Source organism: Astatotilapia calliptera, chromosome 9, assembly GCF_900246225.1.
Source record: "Astatotilapia calliptera chromosome 9, fAstCal1.2, whole genome shotgun sequence".
Lineage (NCBI taxonomy): Eukaryota > Metazoa > Chordata > Actinopteri > Cichliformes > Cichlidae > Astatotilapia > Astatotilapia calliptera.
Window position 1 is genome coordinate 31,224,022 of NC_039310.1, and position 20,160 is coordinate 31,244,181.

The following is a 20,160-nucleotide window of genomic DNA, read 5'->3' on the forward strand; positions in this document are numbered from 1 at the left end:
GTTTGCTCTTTATACAGTAAAGTTACAGCGGGATACAAATAACATCAGGCTGATCCTGCCACAGTTTGTTTCCCTGGTTTAAATCACAGACAAACAGCATCCCACAGCTGTTTATGTTTTTGGACCCATTTTGCACAGAGAGGCATTTTTTGACAAATGTATTGTGTTGAATATTCTTACGAAGTGAAAAGAAGAAAGAAAAAAAACTATAGGTAAAACAATTACAGGATAAAGGTGGTTTATTTTATTGCAACCTGTAACTTATTGCAGTTTACTTTTCTGTGTTTAATTGTTTACTGCAGTGGAGTTTGAATATGGGTAAAACAAAGGGGGCCTAGCACCAACACTTCACTGGAGCTGAAACAAGTTTAACTGTGAGTTTGATTTTAGGGATGAAGCAGTGATTGGATCAGGAAACGGAGTGATGTCAGCCTCAATGAGCATCCCGCCCTAGCAAAGGAGATCTGTGTGTGCTGGACGAGGGGGAAAAGCAGGAGTGCCTCGACAAAAAAACAAAAACAAAGAAGAAGAAACAGTGAGACACGGGAGAGCTGAACAGACCACGTGAAAAGAAACCTGATCTTCATTTTTCAACTTTGTTGTGTTTCTGGATGATCATGTGATCTGAGACTGCAGAGAGGATCTGAAACCTTCTGACTGTCTCTCTCACTCACACTCACACACACACACACACACACACACACACACACACACACACACACAGAGTCTGTTGTTCGGTAGTACCACTGCTGAGTGATCAGAGGAATGTTAAGTACGCTGCAGCTTCAGGAGATTTTCTCTCAGACTGACTGCAGGATCAGCGAGCGGCTGAGTCACGCTTCACATGTGTGTCAGCACAAACACACAAACACAACAAAAACAACAAAACTCAAAGACATTAAAGGAACCACAGCTTGAACCAACCAAGTTTTAATCTGGACATTTATTCCAGAGTCCAGGTTATCTAAAAGCTCAAGATCAGACCACACATGATAACAGCATAGGGCTGGGCGATATGACCCAAAATTCATATCTCGATATTTTTTAGCTGGGTGGCAATATAAGATATATATCTCGATATTTTTTAAAGCCATAAGTTAAGAACAAAAAGAGAGTTCTAGTCACACTGTGTCCCAGATGTCACACAGGCATTTTTATTTACATACAGCATAGATTTACATGAAGAAATTACTGAAAAATAAATTATCAGCATTTATTAAATAATCATGCTCCATAAATAAAAGAAAACAATGTTGTTTTTGTGCATAACAAAAAGCTCATAATTGTGCAGTCAAAATGTAAACTAACAGACGCTGAGCATAACAACAAAGACAGATTTCACAGCTGCTCTGTTCCCAACTTCTACTGCGTGACTGACAGCATTGAGTTTGAAATCCGCTTCGTAACCATGTCTCTTAACAGGTGCCATTTATGGTCCTTATACACACACAATACGGTAATATTACGTCGAAGTACAGAACGTATCACTCCGCGAGGCTCCAGACTACGGTAGCCGTAATCCTCCGACAACCCATCAAGCGCTGCAGCTCCGTAGCTTACCAAAGTCGTAAAAAATTTTGACAGATTGCTGAGCGCCATGTACCACCTAAAATCGGTTCGCGGTCAGTAAGCACAACCAGAATTCATACATAAGGCGCGCTGTCAACTTTTGAGAAAATGAAAGGATTTTAGGCCGTGCAGCCCCTGTGGGCTGCATGTCATTAGCGTGGTTAGCTCGTTAGCGCGGTTAGCTCGCTAACACGTTGACGCCGTCCAGCCCCACAACTCGCTAACGGAGATTTGCCGTGTCCATCTGGTCGCTGCCTGTAGGTGAAGCTATGGGGGAGGGGGAGTTGTATTCAGTGAAGGAGAGGCGAGGCCGAGTAACGTTGCTTAGAGACAAAAGTGGACGAAAGAGAGGCAAACTTGTGGCTCCACAAGTATAATTATGACGTAACATAGACTATATCGATATAAAGGATATTGTTACATCTTATATCTCGTATGAAAATATATCGATATTTTTTAAAAACTCGATATATCGCCCAGCCCTATAACAGCATCAGATTTATACTGCTGCATTGTTCTAGCCAAGCTTTTATTATGAAACCTGACATTTTATTTTGAAAAACAGACAGTGAGCTGCACATGTAAAACAACACAACAGCTGGAGGAGCAGACAAAGCTCAGCAACACACACCTTAACACGGGGGGTGGGTGTAGGTGGGATTAAAATCACGCTGGTCGTCATCATTAATGTCACATGATGGATGAAAATGGGACTTTTTCCCTTCATCTCTCACTGACCCAGATCAATCGTGGACCTTTGGACTACTACCTCTGATGCTGCCGTTCACCTAAAGCTTTAGTTCTGGGACTCTTTAAGCTTTGTACTTCATCCACCTGAACCCTGATGAATCTCAGGACTGTTTCACTGAGGTCATCGGTCACTGCATCACATCATCTGAGAGTCTTTGTTTCAGCTTTTGAACTCTCGTGTCTTTATGGTGATCTAGACTTTCACAGGCTGATCTCTTTCTACACATCAAACTGGTACGTTTCATAATAGAATAGAATAGAATCGCCCTTTAGAATGAGAATAAAGAGCTATTCTATTCTATACAGACTCCTTTAGGGTATCTGCAAGCCACTTTGCAACCCACCTGACAGCACAGAGTGTGGAGGTCACAGATCCTCAGAACAAAGTCTAATGCTGTCCTGCTTCCATCTATCTCTGCTTTATTTAAAAAATGAAACGTTTTCATAGTTTGTTTTTTCTCTGATTGTTTTTTGTTTCATGGGGTTCATAACGACGCTCATGCGTACGCTTGCTGGGATATGTAAACAGTGTAGGGATTAGCTCACACTGTTGTTAAAATGCTAGTTTGATATGTTTTGCAGGCTTTAGCGTCTCTTCTGTTAGCTTCAGTCTGCACACTTTGAGCCTCTTTGATTGATTTGCTGACGTGAAACAGACAGCTTTACCGATGCTGTTTGTTTCACGTCACAGATGTTTGACCACAGTACAGCAACACCATACATGGAAACACTGCAAGACTGCGATTGCTGTTAAACCTTTGAGTTTAATAACGAATCAGATCGCTGATGGGAGACAGAACACGAAGCATTGCTGTCCAGAGTCAGATTATCTAACGTACAGTAAAATAACATGCTTTAACTGGAGACTGAGCAGTGAGGCTGGACTCACACTGGGAGATCCATGCTGTGAGACATTCACGACTCACCCCCCTCCCCCGTCCTAATGGCCCTTACAGCTCATCTGCGACCGCCAGGACGGAAACCGGCTGGTGTTTCCTGCAGAGGTGACCCCTTCGTCGGGATCAGGCTCGCCGTCACGCTTCCTTCTCAGGAAGCAGCCGTTTCTTCCTGTCTTTGTCTGCCAACCACACGCATGCGCCTGTCTTCCCATCAGTGCGAGGACCCTTGGTCACACACTGACCCTCACAGGGCCCTCTGTGAGCTCCCCCACACACACCCCAGACACTCACACCAATTATCAGAGTGTAACCAGCCCTGCCTAATGTGTATGCTATTAGCCTCGGAGTTAACCGTTAGCATGTAGTGATGCTAACACCCCACCGAACAAAACCCAGAGACCTGATTGGATGAGACAGGACAGGCTGGGGCGGCAAGACGCGCTCCCAGCAGGCCCCGAGGCTGTCTCACACACACACACACACACACACACACACACACACACACACACACACACACACACACACACACACACACACGCGCTGATGGACAGCTGCAGCCTGTGGTGTCAGTGGTGGCATTTAGCTGGTGACACACACACACACACACACACACACACACGTATACAGTGACAGTGAGGCTGAAACAAGATGGCAGCAAAAAAACAACAGACTGTGTGACGGGCGAAGACAGACACGAGAAAGAGGAGGAAGGAGGTAAAATGAGGAGGAGGAGACGTGCTCCCCACATGAACATGAGCTCAGCGCACTGACGTCTATTAAAAGGAACTCTGATTAGAGACACAAACACAGACCACACCCAACACACACACACACACACACACGCGCGCGCACACGCGCACACACACACACACACACACAGTGAAATACCTCCACAGATAAAAAGCTCCATGCACTCCACTGTAGTGTGTGTGTGTGTGTTTCCATGTGTTTCTGTGAGGATCCATGTGTGTTTAGACTTTCTAAAGACTTCCACATGCATTCTGTTCTCTCTCTCTGTGTGTGTGTGTGTGTGTGTGTGTGTGTGTGTGTGTGTGTGTGTGTGTGTGTGTGTGTGTGTGTGTGTGTGTGTGTGTGCATAAACTGTGATCTCCAGCAGAAACAGTAACCAGGCGCTAACAGCATTAGCGTTTGCACAAGAGCTTACTCGCCTCAGGCCAAACATGAATAATGCAGCAGTCAGCCCAAAGCCTACGGTGTGTGTGTGTGTGTGTGTGTGTGTGTGTGTGTGTGTGTGTGTGTGTATCACTGCTATCTGGCTGTACTCGAGGCTGTCTATATGACGACGGTATTAGAATAATATGCTAATTACTAATAATTACTCTGTAAAACACACACACACATACAGATTCTCCCCCTGTTCCGCTTCCTTCATCTTCTGCTTCCTGCATTTCTTCCTCCCTCCAGGTTGTAACTCTTCCCGGCGAGGATGAAGAGGAGGAGGAGGGCAGCTGCTGGACTTGACACTCGGACTGATCCAGACCTGAAGTAGGTTCCTGAAGGATCACACGGACAACCGAGCAGCCAAGAGAGGTCAGAGGTCAAGTGGCGGCCCTGCCACACCAGTCAAACAGGCGCTGGTTACTGAACAAACCCAGAGGGAACCGGAAGCAGAACCTCTGTATGTGTCAGCACGTATGCATGGAAGGCGAATCACAAAGAGACGTGAACTTTCCAGTGAGAGTGAAAATGCAGACAGGCAGAGTTACTCCTCCAGGGTCCACCTGTGTGTTGTGTTTGGGTCTGCAGGGGCTCCTCAAACTCCTACAGGCTGACGTGAACCTGCTCCATTTCACTCATCAGTCAAGATAAACACGTCTTTATCCTGGTTATGACACGTTTCCTTTTTACTAACACAGCCGGGCTCCATTAGAGGAAATACCAGCCATACATGTGGCTACTGCTGCTTTTGAAGGTCTGTAGGACAAAACTGCCTGATCCCACCAGACCCCTGGACCAAGGTCCACCAGAGTGGAGATGTTTGTCCACACAGCACAGCAGCAGCTCCTAGCAGCTGTCAGCAGGGGGAGGAGCAACCAGACTGCAGAGCTCACAGAGCTGTGATGAATACTACACACCAAAGTGGGCCAACGTTCCTCCACAGTGACATGACACACTGACACACAGGAAACCATCACTGCCACTTCCTGCTGCTCAGCGAGGCTCTGCCAGCTCGTGGGTTGGACCCTCAGCACCGAACTGTAGGTCCCTCAGTTCAGACTGCACAGTAGTGATTATTATTATTAATACTGCGACGGTCTGCAGTGAGTGTGTGTGTGCGCAGCGATGGCCAGCGGAGGGTTGAGTGTTTCCGTGTGTCCGCTGTCTTTCCTCATCAGTCATACCGTCCACTCTGGAGCCAGAGGACAGCTGCTGTCACTCAGTCTTCATGTCCTCTGTGAACTACATCAGATCTGTCACCGCCAGTCACTGCGAGTCACAGCAAGTCACAGCGGCACGTCCACGCCCGCCCAACGCTCTGCACAAAACTGAAGCACCCAGCCCACCTGTCTCTGCTTAGTGACACTCGCCACAAATTCTCACACATGCTCTCAAAACCAACAAGGACTCCAAACACAAAAAACTGATCCAGAACTTTGGACTTTCTGGACCACAATGAAACTGAGAGAAGATCCTGCTTCATCTCGCAGCCAGTCTGAGAGGGTCCGTCTGGACCAAAGCAGCATTCAGGTGTCCCTGAGCCTGAAAAATAATCAAGGTATTAAAATGTGAGCGATAACGTCACAAATGCGCAATGATTACATATCTGAAGGCTGCAGGTGACCTGACCGAGCTCCGCCCTGAGACAGCTGGGCAGCAGCTCAGTCACCTACAAGCTTCACTGCAATAAGCAGGTGGATGGACAGACAGACAGAGTTCTCCTGGGGTGTCCGACAGCGCTTTGTTCTGGTGTTTGTGGATTTCTTTTGAGGCTGTGGGTCGCCACAGAAACATGTGCAAACGAGGGTTTCAGTTAAAAATCCAGATAATCCAGAGAGCAGATTAGAACATTTCATAACCCAGAAACATGGAAGATTAAGGTCCAGATTAAAGTGCATCCCAAGAAGGAACGAAGGGATTCCTTATTGGTCCGTGTTTCCTCACGTCTTTGTCTCTCTTGTCTGACCTCAGCTGTCCTGGTTATCCTTCACCCTGTAACAGCACCGGTGCATGATGCAATCAGTATGCACTTGTACCTGAGCTGGTGCTGCAGCCCTGTGTGTGGAACCAGACATGTTTCCACAGAGTGACCCACTGAAATCATCATCAGCCCACAGCACACCGCTGAGAACCTTTTCGGTCACACCCACCAACTCTAACTCACCTTTTGCCACTGACCAATAAACTAGGTCATCACCTGACAGCAGTACCAATACTACACCACGTGTACAAGTAGCCAGAGCATCAGCACTAATGCAGCATGGCTAAAGGCCTTCCTGTGTTTACACGTATAATTGAACTTTATTTTCTTCTGCAAATTAGCAAATCTAAATATAGTTTAGTTCAACATGAGAAAAGAATTTTTTTGTGATGTTATGTTCTAAGTTGAAGGCGTTGTATACGTTTTTGTTGTTCAAATTTAGATGATGAGGATGTAAACCTGAAGGGGTAGGGCTAAATAAGTATATACTTCTGCCTACTCCTTTTCAAACAACTGCATGGAATGATTTTATGAAACGTTGGTGAATGTATATGTTTGAAATAAAAAAGAACTGAGTTGAACTAAAGCTCAAAGTGAAAGCTCACTGATTCACAACATTTTCACAATAAAAGCTGGACACTGTGAAAAATCTGCATTTTTTCAGTGTGGGTGGCACTGATGCTTAAAATGAAGCTTTGAAACATGATGAACAGATAAAGGCTTTTTTTTTTTAAACCGCTTTGAGTAAAAGAGAGGAAATAACGAACTCTTAGTAAAAACTGTGGTCTGTAATTAAAACTCTGAGAGCACATATTAAATAAAACAGCATGACGAAGCGTCTCCTTCTGCTGGGCAGAAACTCTGCGATTTTTGGCCCATTTTGAGCCGATTTTTCAGTCGTGTGACCGTTTTGGTGATCGGCCCGAGTTTGGCCTTCATCGTGCGTCGTGCAGTATACACGGGGTAACGAGAAGCGATTAACGCCTCACGACCAGCTCCCGATCATTAATTGCTTGGTCGTAGGAAAATCAAACCTGTTTGAAATCCACATGACCGTTGTGAGTGTCACTGCAGCCACTCACACTGCGCACACGCAAACACGTAAACGTTGGTGAAAAGACGGAGCAGCACGGCAGCGTGTGATCTGGACACAAGCGATGGAGGCACTTGTAGAACTTTGGAAAGCTCATCCGAGCCTTTTCGATGTGGCCTGACAAAATCATCACGACCACAACAACCATGAAAATAGTTGGATTTACATTGCTGCTCAATAACAGCTGCCTGATTTTTCATTAGCAATTTAGCAAAGTTGATGGTGGTGTGTGTCTGTGTGAGTGAAAGACAGAGGGAGCGAGCGACAGAATTTCTGTTATGGACGCACAGTGTGAGCACTCAGGTCAGGCATCAGAGCATCAGGCCGTATAGTGTGAGACCTGCATCGTGACCTACGACCTTCTAACCCCTGCGAGTCAATCGTACAGTTTGAGCAGAAGCTGAATAACGCGACTGAATGTATGCCCAGCTTTAGTCATCCTGGGCACCTTCACAGGTAGGGCCTCTCGCAGGGTCTCTGTATGGCCAGCAGGGGCAGCAGAGAGAAACGGTTCCATTAAACACTAACGTTTTTCATATCAGGCTTCCAGGATCAGGTGTGTAGTTCAGGAGCGCACAGACAGGGGGCGCTGCTCTCACAGCAACAGACACACAAACAATCCATCGAATAAATGAAGGAGAACGGCTCACAACCACAGGAGTGAGTAAATGCTGAGGATGGCACCTCCAGCTCACGAAGAGCACACCACAGCCTGAACCAGCCCCCATCCTCACACCCTTCCTCCCCCCAGCACACAGAAGGTCATCTCCAGCCTTCAGCAGGGGGGTGGGAGGGGGGGGGGGTTATCGTTCCGCCTGGCGGAGGCAGAAAAGGTCTCGTCCCCCAGGAACCACACAACGGACGGACGCAGCGCACAGCCGGGCGCATCAACACAGCGCATCAGTGTCGGCAGTCAGAGAGCTGCTGTGATTGGTCGACTGATGGATGACCTCACGCTGGTTTAAGTGTGACTGAATAAACATGTCTGTGAAGGTTCTCAGTCATCCAGGTCATCGTAGTCAAAGGAGCTTGCAAAGAAAAGCGTCTGGACTTCTTTAAGTTACTTGAAGACGTTTCACCTCTCATCCGAACTCATCAGAACTGAAGAAGCTTCTCGGATGAGAGGTGAAACGTCTTCAAGTAACTTAAAGAAGTCCAGACGCTTTTCTTTGCAAGCTCCTTTGACGACCGAATAAACAAAATAAAAATAAACTACAGAATAAATTAATACAAAAATAAAACACAAAGCGTGTTTCTTTGTAAAGCGCTTTTTAAATTTTTTAAATTTTATTTACTTACTTACTTTTTTATACTACTACTACTACTGCGTACTACTACTACTAGTAGTACTACCACCAGGCACTTCCATCGCCTGGATGTGCCTGCAGCTCCCTGACGGCGCTGGGACTTTAATGTAACTGTGCTGCAAGGCAGGCCTGGGGGGCACTCAGACATGGGCCTCCACCTGTGAGGCTGATCCTGGGTCAGCCTGTCTCTCCTTTCTTTCTGCTGCTCATAGTTTGGTGCAGCATCAGAGGCAGACGGAGGAGTTAGCGAAGAACTCCTGAAGCGTTTGTTTGTCCTCAGACTGATTATCAGGACTAAAGAGCATTTTTAGAAATGAAGCTGTGAGCTCATTACTCTGATTTCATGAAACTCACAACGACACGCAGGCTGGACTAATGAGCTGTTCACTGCCCTCACAGCGAATTTAATAACACTCTGAAAACATTTTATTCTCATCCTCTGCACATGCACAAAATATACAGCCTGCATTGTACCACCAAATATATGAACACTTACATGGTCTGATGCACCAGAGAGCAACGGGGGAGCCAGAGATTGAACCACCGACCATCCAATCAGCAGATGATGTTCTGCTCTACCACCTGAGCTACAGGTGTATATTCAGTCAGAGAAGCTGTCAGCAGTGTTGGTGCTGATTCGCTGTCCTTCCTCTGTGTTTGAAGGTTTTGGACATTTGAGCGTCTCACTCAGGTTTGAAGGTGACACGTCCTTCAGCTGGTGACAAATTTAAAGAAAATGAGTGTTTGCAGTAACTGTAGAGGAGTCGAGGAGCCTCAGGCTAGCTGTTGCTTCAGGTCAAAGTGTGTGGATGTGCAGACGACGCTCTTCTGTTTCAGACATCAGAGAAGCGAAAGCTGACCCATCGCGTTGGTTCTGTGAGGAAGTGCTCACGACGGCTGCGTTTCACTCGGTTTCCTCGTTTTGGAGAAGAAACTGAAGGTTTTCTGTTTATTGGTCTGCGATGTGACATCACGCAGAGCAGGCGTCACCTTGGCTCGTTTCTAATAACCCTGGAGTCGTCTGTGTGTCCTTAACGACTAAAATAAAAACAAGAATCTCACTTTTTTCACTTAACTTTTTACTGTAAAGCAGCTTCATGGTGTGTGTCACGTGCCCTGCATGTCAGAAAGACAAGGAAGCTCCCAAAAGCTGTTCTGACTACAAAGTGATATTTGCTGCGTTGTCAGGACTGATGATGAGGCTCAGGCACAGGAAGAGGAAGGTGAGGAGGACGAGGGGAAGAGCGTCAGGTCAGCTGCTCGCGCCGACATCCTGCGGCCGATATCTGCTGTGAATATTTCTTCTGTTTGAACTTCATGCTCTGCCTCTTTAGTCCCTGTTTTTGTGCTGATTGTGGTTGCTTGACACACACACACACACACACACACACACACACACACACACACACACACACACACACACACACACACACACACACACACACACACACACACATTCATTTAATCCCCAAAACTTTGATGGTTTCCCACAGAAACAAAGAATCAGGTCACATCAAAGCGCTTTCACCTACAAACGAGTAAGACGATCACAGAGCTCTAATCTCTCTCTCTCTCTGCATGTCTTTAACCTTGCTCAGCCTCGACCGGTCCCAGAGGTGAGTCTTGGTTTCCTGCGGTTACGCTCTGACACACATACAGCCAATCATTAATCAGAGTCTGGTAGCACATTAAGAGTCTGAAGCCGCCCGAGGACTCCGGTGCTCGCTCTGACCCAAAAACTCGTCCTCAGCACAAAGACGCTTCCGACAGCAGCGGGTCGGCTCACGCCGGGCGGGCTCAGCTGCCGCCTGCCAGCGGCGCCCAACTTTACGACACAAGCGAAGACACCTTGCTAAAAGTGATTTCACAAAATCTTCCTGTGGTGCCTTCACTGACTGTGTGAAAACCATGTGGATCTGAGCGGCTGCCGGTCTTAGCTTCCTGCTCAGAGCAGTAACAGTAAGGATGGGTACCGGTATCCGGTGCCATGATGGCACCGGTTCTGACATAAACAGTAGTAACCAGACTGAAAAGCAGCGCACATTTCGGTGCTTTATTTCGGTGCTTTTTTTCCCCTGAGCTGTGATACACTTTGGATTCTAGTCAATCATTTTACGTTTCCGAGGATAGTAGGCGGGCCCAGGTACATACGTTCTTTTAGAGCAGAGCTACAGATTAAAAATGCCCAAGGCGAAGCGGTCAAACTCTGGCTGTACTTCACAGCAAAAGATGCAAACTCAGCAGCAACAAGTGCTTTAAGCTGATACTGTGATACTGTCAAAGGAGGTAACACCAAGAATCCGATGAAACACCTGGCGACGCATAGCGGGTTTTTTTTTAAAAGCCGAGAAATGCGCCGTATTTGATAGCTTGCTGCGAGACCTCACACCGTGCACATCTACTGCGGGTGGGTTGCCTGTTATTGGACCCGGAGTTAGCAACATCCCCCAAAGACCCGAAGAGGAGAGTCCTGGCCCCTAGCCCTGCCAGTGTAGCAGAAATGATGAGGATGATGATGCAGCAGCAGCCGTTCTTCTCTGCGTGAGTAGCTTAATGTTGTTCGTGTGTAATTTACGTTGAGTAGGCTAACCACGTTATTACGTTAATGCATGTAAGGTCAACTAGCAAACATCATCATAGCTACATGCGGCTGTCTTCTTGTTTGATGGCAGATGCTCCCTTCACCCTGGCCAAAAAGGCTAAAATGACCAAAGAAAAAGTGGAAAACAGTTAAACATGAGAGGTTTAGGACAAAGTTTGTGTTTTTTTCCCCATTGTTTAAGCACTGCTTCCAGCCAAGAGTGATGCCATATATGCCCCATAGCTGCAGAAAAGGCTAACATTGTTATCTTTTTACAAAAAAAACAGCTGAACATGAGAGGTTTTTGGACCAATTTTGTGTTCTCCATTCTTTAAGCACCGGTTTGAGCACCGTTTAAGCACCGGCACCGTTTCAAAAGTACCGGTTTGGTACTGGTATCGGATAAAACCTAAACGATACCCATCCCTAAGTAACAGTGAGCCTTTATAACCCCCGTCATGGCGTGGTGGAGCAGTGGTTAGTGCTGCCATGAAACGAGGTCCCAGTTTCAAACCCCACACGGCGTCTGCGTGTCCCATTTGGCTGCAGGTGTGTCATAGACTAACGCCTGTCTCCATCTTTGAAACGCTCCTTTAGGGCCGTTGTTCTCTTTTTCTCCAAAGGTTTCAGATTTACTATTAAACTGGCACCATTATAAGCATGGTGAAGCCACAGGACATATTCAGCCAATCAGACGCCGCCATCGCTGTGAAATCAGCGTCAAACAACCATCAGGTAAACTGGAGGAGCAAAACGCTCCGACCACTTCATGTTATGATTTTCTTCTTTTGGATATACTTCACCTCGCTTCAGTTAGGAAAACCAACAATTCAACCCAGCCCACACACACACGCATGCACGCACACACAAACACACACACACACAGGCTGCATATGAATATTTACTGTAGTAATTTAGGTTAAAGCAGCTACTGGGCCTGAAGTCACTGTAGGGTTTAACAGCACTATAGGAAACTGTGTGTGTGCGTGTGCGCCTGTGCTATCTGTTAGCTGGCAGCACTTTCAGATCATTAACATAATGATTATGATAAGAAAGAGAAAGCGTTAAAATCTTAATAAAATATTTATTCTGCCTTCCTCTCATCTCACCGTCGGCACACACAGACACACACACACACACTTGTATTAAAGGAGGAGTTGGGTTCTTACTTATGAGTGTAGATATGAATGTCATATTCAGCTGTCAGAAAACATGAAATATAAAAACGAGTCCCATGGCTCCGGCTACACCTGAATGCGGCTCAGGTAGGACAGTCAGAGTGCGGCGCTCATCGATCGTTGTTACAGAATTATTGATTTATTAGAATCTTTTTCTGTTTGCTGTAAAAACCAAGCAGTCAGTCTGAGGGTCTGCACGCGCTCAGTGAGCACCAACAGATGAGCTTAAAGTCGCGCTGAGCAGGCAGGAAGCATCTTAACACACACACACACACACGGACACACACACACATCGTCTTCAAACAATAATCCTGTGAATATGATCAGGGATTTGGGGCACAGCACTAATCAGACTGACATCTCTGGACACGGATTAAACACACACACACACCCTCTCTCCATGCAGTGTGTGTGTGTGTGTGTGTGTGTGTGTGTGTGTGTGTGTGTAATCTCCTGAAGACATGCTGACTCTTCTTTATAATCTGATGTCGTAGAAATAATTTCATTAATCTGACAAACAGCAAGTCGGAGCAGGAGGCCGGAGTGCGTGCAGCTCACAGCGGGTGTATCTGGACTTTGAGCTCCATCAGCTCCACGCTTTCCTTAAACAAACACCTGTCGCTTATTTACGTAGGTACACGTTCTCGCCCCCGTCAGCTCCATCAGCTCCGTCAGTGGCCTTCTGCTGCCTGCCTGACCCACAGACATGTTTCCCTGTGAGAGCTGTGAGAAGTTTTATAAGCTGAACCCACCCATAAGCAGCTAACGCCCACTCTGACAGCAGGGTCACATGACTCCTCCAGGCGCCACACACGTCTGAATCAGGGAAACCGGAACAGGAACCAGAACCAGAACCAGATGTGAAAAAGTCACTCATAAAATCAATACCCTGATCTGGCTTACAAGCCGAGAGGCCCCTCCCCTCCCTGAGCCTGGTTCTGCTGGAGGTTTCTTTGGGTTAAGAGGGAGTTCTTCCTTCCTACTGTCGCCAAAGCGCGGCTGGTGGTCTAATCGTTGGGGTTTCTCAGGATCACCGCAGGGCCTCCACCCTACAGGTACATGGTGATCTGAGCCAGGATTCACAGGCTGTGGGTGAGTGGGTTTACTGTCACCATGGCAAGATGTTAGGTAAACAGGTAACATTAGAGCATGGGAGGGGTGGGGTCTTTGAGGAGCGTTTCAGTTTTGTGGTTTGGCCTTCAAGCTGCTTAAATTCAGATGTGAGTGTGTTTGAGCTGCAAACCATGGCCTCAACTTCACTCTGTCCCACGCTGTGTGTGTGTCTGTGTGTGTGCATCAGGCAAAACTCCCTTTATCTCCTCCCTTTTCATCCTCACGTCTGTGATTCCAGAAAACAGGATTTTCTCCTGGATCTTCACTTTCTCGTTATCCGCTGGTGTTGGTGACGTGACCTCGACCGGCGCCTCGAGCATTAGAGACCTCGCTGTCCTGCGGAGAGTTCGGGGACCGGAGAAGATGCGGATCTCAGAGACAGAGCTTAGCGCTGACACCGGCCTCCTTCTCCGCAGCGTTGATCTCATCTCACACATTAAACAAAGAGAGTTTTAATCCGGCTCCTTTAATCCCCGCTGGGTTTGCAGACACAGCGTCTGAAGGCGGCGTGTTAATCTGGGGAGTGGGGGGCACAGCGGCATCTTGGCCCGCCAGGGCAGCTTTAATCCAGCGCAAACACACAAAAAGTGGTGCCTCTGCTGCCGCTGATACTTAGATGTGGATTTACAGGGAGATTAAAGCCAACAAAGATTTTTTTAAAAGACTCGAACACAAACAGGAAGCTGCAGGCGGGAGATGAGGAGCAGATTCATTTATTTATTACAAAACACGAACTCTGAGCGGAATGCACAGGACACAACACAACAGCACAAAACATTCTGCACATCCTCCGTGTCCTTCACAGCCAATCACTGACGGCCAGCTCAGGGACAGGACAGGGAGCTGGGCGGGTTGCAAAGCAGCAGGCAGAGGCTGAAGAGGCCAGAACACCTTTGCCTCCTGTCTGCACTCACATGATCAACAACCGTGCAGACAGTTCACTAAAAAGCTTTTTCACTTCGCCGCATTTCTGACTGTAATCTGGAGATACAATCAAACACATCACAAACTTACCGAACTTTAAACACGCGCCGAGTCTGACTGATTGAATCGTTCCAGTGCAGTAGGGTTGGGCGATACGTAAAAATGTTCCAACCAACAATCGTAAGTCCAATAGTCAACAATGGGCGATATATTCGTGCATGACTTTTTATGAGTGGAGCCATGCAATCATTGGACTATTTGTGCGTTTACAACAGAGAAAAAGGCCAAACATGGACGAACTAATTTGGGATTTCTTTGGCTTAAACCGGATGAAAGAGGTAAACCTAAGAATGTAACCAAAGCTTGTGCAGACGTACAGCAAAGGACTGAAGTACTCTCAGGACTGAGGACACTCTGAGGACGGGGCATTTTCTTGACCCTGAAGTGAAAACTGAAAACCTGGAGAAGCTGCGTCTCTAAAGTTTCCTCCAGAGGAAGCAGCTGGTTTGTACTTCCTGGTATCCACAGATCGATCGATTAGTAATCAGACGTGCCCAGTTTGATCTTTGTGAGCTCAGAGAAGCTTTTCTGCTGCCAGCTCACAAACTGAGACGCTCGTTTAGTTGCAGAAAGGTTGGAGCGCTGTCGCCTGTTAGCCGACAGTTGTGATGGCGTGCTCGGTTTTTACCTGCTCAGGTAGAACCATCAAACACGGAGCCACAGCCCTCATCGCTCAGGGAACTCCATCGCCACACACAGCTCATTATTTCAATCAGTGCAGAGGTGAAGATCTGAGAGAGCGCACACACACAGTCACTGAGCGGCTCACTACACTAACACTATTAAAGGTGACTGTACAGCAGCTAAAAGCCTCAATTGGCTTAAGAAGCACCCTGATAGCGCGCACACACACACACACACACACACACACACACAGAACTAGGGGTTTCTCATGGCTTGCTGTCTGGAGCACTTTTCAGTTTCTGCATGAAGACACAGTTTCCCTTCATCAGCGCTGAACATCTGACTCAAGTACACGAGATACTTTTATGCTACTACTGTTTACATTTCAGAATCAGAATCAGAAAGGGTTTTATTGCCAAATGTTGAGCAGGCTTACAACATTAGGAAATTGCTGCGGTGCTTCAGTGCAAACATACTGTCATAAATTACGCTTAAATAGACATGAAAATAAAAATAAGAATAAAAATTTAAGTACTAAGTAGATAGATATATACATGATATATACATGATATATACATGAGTGCAGGTGGTGGTCAGTGCCAAACATGGAATGATGCAGTGAACACAGCGTAGGGTCATGTGTTAGTGGTGGGGACAGTAATACGGTTATTGTTCATGTGTCCGACAGCAGAGGGGAAGAAACTGTTCTTATGGCGAGAGGTTCTGGTGCGAATGGACCGGAGCCTCCTGCCTGAGGGGAGCAGGTCAAACAGACTGTGTCCAGGGTGAGAAGGGTCAGCTGTGAGCCGAGCTGTACGCCCCAGTGTCCTGGAGGCGTACAGGTCCTGCAGAGATGGGAGTCTGCAGCCAATCACCTTCTCAGCAGAGCACACAACACGCTGCAGTCTCTGTTTACTGTATATACCAGGTCCTGTTATACAGCTGCTACTGTTAAACAGCAGATAATCTATCAGGTACTTTTGTAACAAACGTAGCAGGCTTTGATCAATCGCATACAAAGATGCATGTGTAGCGTTACACAGCCACCATTCACAGAAACGGTCAGCTGATGGCGCCGTGACGGTTGGTGTGAGCGCAGCATCGTAACATCGTGACCGGAGCTAGCTGCATACTTTTACATTACTAAGAGGTCGTTTCCTCTGATCATGTGATCACATGACCCAACCTGAACACAAGAATGAAATCCACTGCATGATTTTTAAACATACAAATAAACCGTCAGACACACAGTCAATGCTGATCACATGACAGGAAGGACGGACTGTGATTGGTCAGACGGAGCTGCCTTTGAGAAACAAAGAAGAAGAAGAGGAAGGAAGTGAAGGTCTCAGAGGTGTGAGGAGAGATAATTAACTCACTGAGGACCCTCGACACACACACACACACACACACACCTGAGTGCGCAGTGTGAGGTTAATCTGTGAGCTTCATTAAAACCCTGACGAGACAGAACAAAGAGCTGACTTCATCTGAACACACACAGAAACTCACACACTCAGGAGGAAAGGCTAAAGTCCTGAATCAGCGACAGTCCTGAACCTGGACACACCGGGAGTGTGTGTGTGTGTGTGTGTGTGTGTGTGTGTGTGTGTGTGTGTGTGTGTGTGTGTGTGTGTGTGTGTTGCTGAGTTAACAGTAGCTCTCTAATTACAGCCCGTCTCTGAGTCCAGGTGTCTCTGTGCACCTTCCACCACACTCACTCCCACATGTTTTCACTCCATGAGAACCACAGCCTACATTACCCACAGTGCACCTGGACAGACTGCTGTGAATTACCCGTAATGGACAAAAGTACTGCTTTTAAAAGGTTCAAAGACTCAAAGATCATCAGAGTGGAGGCCACAGGAGGCTGCTTTGCAGTCAGAGACTTTTAATTTGGAAATCTCAGGACAAAGGCTCATTAACAGGATGCTAAAGAACAAAAAACAACAACACAAACTCCCACCTGAACCCAACCACCGGGCATGCTCATTAGCTGCGCTCCATCTCCGCCGTTATCAGGGCATGGCGGCCATCTTAGACTCAAACCACAGAGAGTTTCATTCACACACACACACACACACACACACACACACACACACACACACACACACACACACACACACACACACACACACACACACACACACCCTGCAGCTGTCCATATGTGCAGCAGAGAGGGGCGGACAGGAGGAGAAATCAAACGCACCCTCAGGCTGCAGACAGAAGCTCCTGGTCTCCTGCAGTTTGACTCCTGAAGCTGACTCCACAGTCTTCTTCTGGACTTCCGTCCTGATCATCCCCGACTCCACCTGCTTCCATCCAGCAGTCACGGAAACCTAAACTCTGAGATTCTGGGCGCCGCGTTATCGTTCGTTATTCGTTGTTGTTCTGCTGCTTTTACTGCAGTGAAGGATGTGAACACTTCCTGACATCTCCAGATGTTTCTGAGCCATCAGCAGAACTACAGGCAACATGTCTGCCCTCAGGGAAGACTTCTCAGGTTTTTCCCAGTAATGGGAACCAAATCCCAGAGTTAGACCATTAAAGACCAGAGAATCAATGAGCTGTACAAGCTCTAGAAACATTCATGAAACCTCCACAAGATGGATCCGCACACTGCTGCCCAACAGCAGTCAAACAGCAGCACCGCCCACAGCGACTTGTTAAAAAGGATTTATACATCAGATATAAAGTCGTGCTGATTCAGCTGGAACTTGATTCTTTGTCCTGAAGAACTCCTGATGAGCGTTACAGTATGGGACTGATGGACACGCCCACTGACAGCAGAAGAACCGCCCCAAAACGTTGGTTCTGTTCACCTGGACGTCTTCAGTGGGAGGATCAGTCATCGACAGGTGACTCCTTCGGTTTCAGCTGACTGCAGGTTTCAGTCTTATGAACAGCAGCAGCACTGACTGCACACAGGCTGTGAGGTCAGTTTATGATCAAAGACCTCTGATCAATGAGTCTTGTTCACAGAGAGGTGGGAATGGCTGCAATCACAGCATTGTGAGATGGTGACAGATGGACCCTTAGGCCCCTCCTCCATTCAGATATGGTCTTTCCCTTTTCACGTAAATGGCCTCCTTGACTCCACCCTCAAACCAGCGTTCCTCACATCCTCATCCTTGAAAGTGTCCCACGCTGTGTCCACTGGCCTGTAGGTGTAAACAGACTGCAGAGTCCTGGCCTGACGAGGTGGCTCTTCTGTGTTGTACCATCCTCTTCGCCAGAGGTTGTTTGGTTTCCCCGATTATAAATCCTGCCAATCCTCCTGCACTTAACAGCGCTGTGGAGAGCATCCTCACACAGAACATGACATCATGGTTTGGGAACAGCTGTGTGAAGGACCAAAAAGCTCTCCAGAGAGTGATCCGTACAGCAGAACGCTGCTGCAGGATTGCTCTCCCCCCGCTTCAGGACACCTACACCAGGAGATGCCGGACTAGAGCAGAACAGATACTGAAGGACCCGTCCCATCCTGGCAACAAACTGTTCCAACTTCTGCAATCTGGTAGAAGGTTCCGCATCTTCCGGGCAAGGACAGAGAGACTCAAGAGGAGCTTCTATCCCCAAGCCATCCGTGCCCTAAACACACACACCCGCCCTCTCACATCATCTAATAAGACTCATGTCACATTCATTCGGGTAGATAGCAGCAGTCCTGTCACGGAAGGGGATGGTTAAATTAGGTAGTGTGGAGTGTATTGTATGTGTGTGTGTGTGTGTGTGTGTGTGTGTGTGTGTGTGTGTGTGTGTGTGTGTGTGTGTGTGTGTGTGTGTGTGTGTGTAGATAGGGGCAACAAAGTCCGCTTGTTGATTATACAGTGTAGCTGTGTGAATGGCTGTGTAGGTGGAGAGGGGGCACAGTCCATTTATCAGTCTCACAAAGAACCAGCATCCTGGAGGTTCTGCAGCTGATGCTCCTGTACCACCTGTAAGACGGCAGGAGTGAGAACAGGTCATGAGAGGGGTGGTGGGGGTCTCTGATGATGGAGATAGCTCTGCGTATGCAGTGCTGTTTGTAGATCTCCTCCAGTGATGAGAGAGGGGCACCAGCAATCCTCCTGGCAGTCTTAACAATCCTATTAAGTTGACACTTCTTGTAGGACTTGCAGCTGCCAAACCATGCTGTAAAACTTTGTGTCGGGATGTTTTCAATGGTGCCTCTGTAGAAATTTGTGAGGTGAAGTGTGGAGAGTCCTGTTTTTCTGAGTCTCCTGAGGGAGTGGAGACGCTTTTGTGCTTTTTTGATAACTGCTGTGGTGTTAATGGAGAAGGACAGGTCATCAGCAAGGTGTACACCCAGGAACGTAACACTGCTGACCCTCTTCACAGCAGCATCATCTATGGTGAGGTCTTGGTGGTGATCTCTGCCAGCCTTCCTGAAATCGATCACCATCTCTTTTATTTTGTCCACGTTGATGATGAGATTGTGGGATCTGCACCACACTCCAAGCTGCTCCACGTCCATTCTATAGGCAGACTCGTCGTTGTCAGTGATGAGACCAATCACAGTTGTGTCGTTGGCAAACTTCACAATGTGGTTAGTGTTGAATGTGGCCGTACAGTCATGTGTAAGCAGGCTGAACAGCAGCGGGCTCAGGACACACCCCTGAGGAGAGCCTGTGCTCTCTAAGACGGTCTTTAATGTTTGGCTGCCCACCTTGACTGTCTGTTGCCGCTTTGTCAAGAAGCTGAAAACCCAGTTGCAGGTTGCCGGTTCCACACCTAATAGCATCAGCTTTTCAACCAATGATCGTGTTAAAAGCTGAGCTAAAGTTGATGAAAAGACTTCTGACATAGGTGTTTTTCCTCTCCAGGTGTGGCAGCATAACGTGGACTATGGTGGAGATAGCATCCTCTGTAGATCGGTTGGTTCTGTATGTGAACTGAAGG

At 47.3% G+C, this 20,160-nt stretch overlaps 2 protein-coding genes across 14 annotated transcripts in view; both read right to left on the reverse strand.

Moving 5' to 3' along the window:
- LOC113029555 (receptor-type tyrosine-protein phosphatase mu-like) overlaps window positions 1-12,735 on the reverse strand; it is a 210,631-nt gene extending 197,896 nt beyond the window's left edge. For 8 of the 12 annotated variants that reach the window (XM_026180461.1, XM_026180459.1, XM_026180462.1 and 5 more), the window contains exon 1: window positions 3,274-3,670. In XM_026180461.1, coding sequence (XP_026036246.1) covers window positions 3,274-3,430 — 157 coding nt within the window. In that variant the 5' untranslated portion in view covers window positions 3,431-3,670. Of the gene's footprint in view, window positions 1-3,273; window positions 3,672-12,528 lie in introns of those variants that run through there. The other 4 variants (XM_026180456.1, XM_026180458.1, XM_026180457.1 and 1 more) reach the window with 2 other exon arrangements.
- A 6,271-nt stretch (window positions 12,736-19,006) lies between these two features.
- The window catches only part of LOC113029584 (uncharacterized), a 1,914-nt gene continuing 760 nt past the window's right edge, over window positions 19,007-20,160 (reverse strand). For both annotated transcript variants that reach the window (XM_026180548.1, XM_026180546.1), the window contains exon 2: window positions 19,007-20,160. This exon is cut by the window's right edge. In XM_026180548.1, the coding sequence (XP_026036333.1) occupies window positions 19,082-20,065 (984 nt within the window). In that variant the 5' untranslated portion in view covers window positions 20,066-20,160 and the 3' untranslated portion in view covers window positions 19,007-19,081.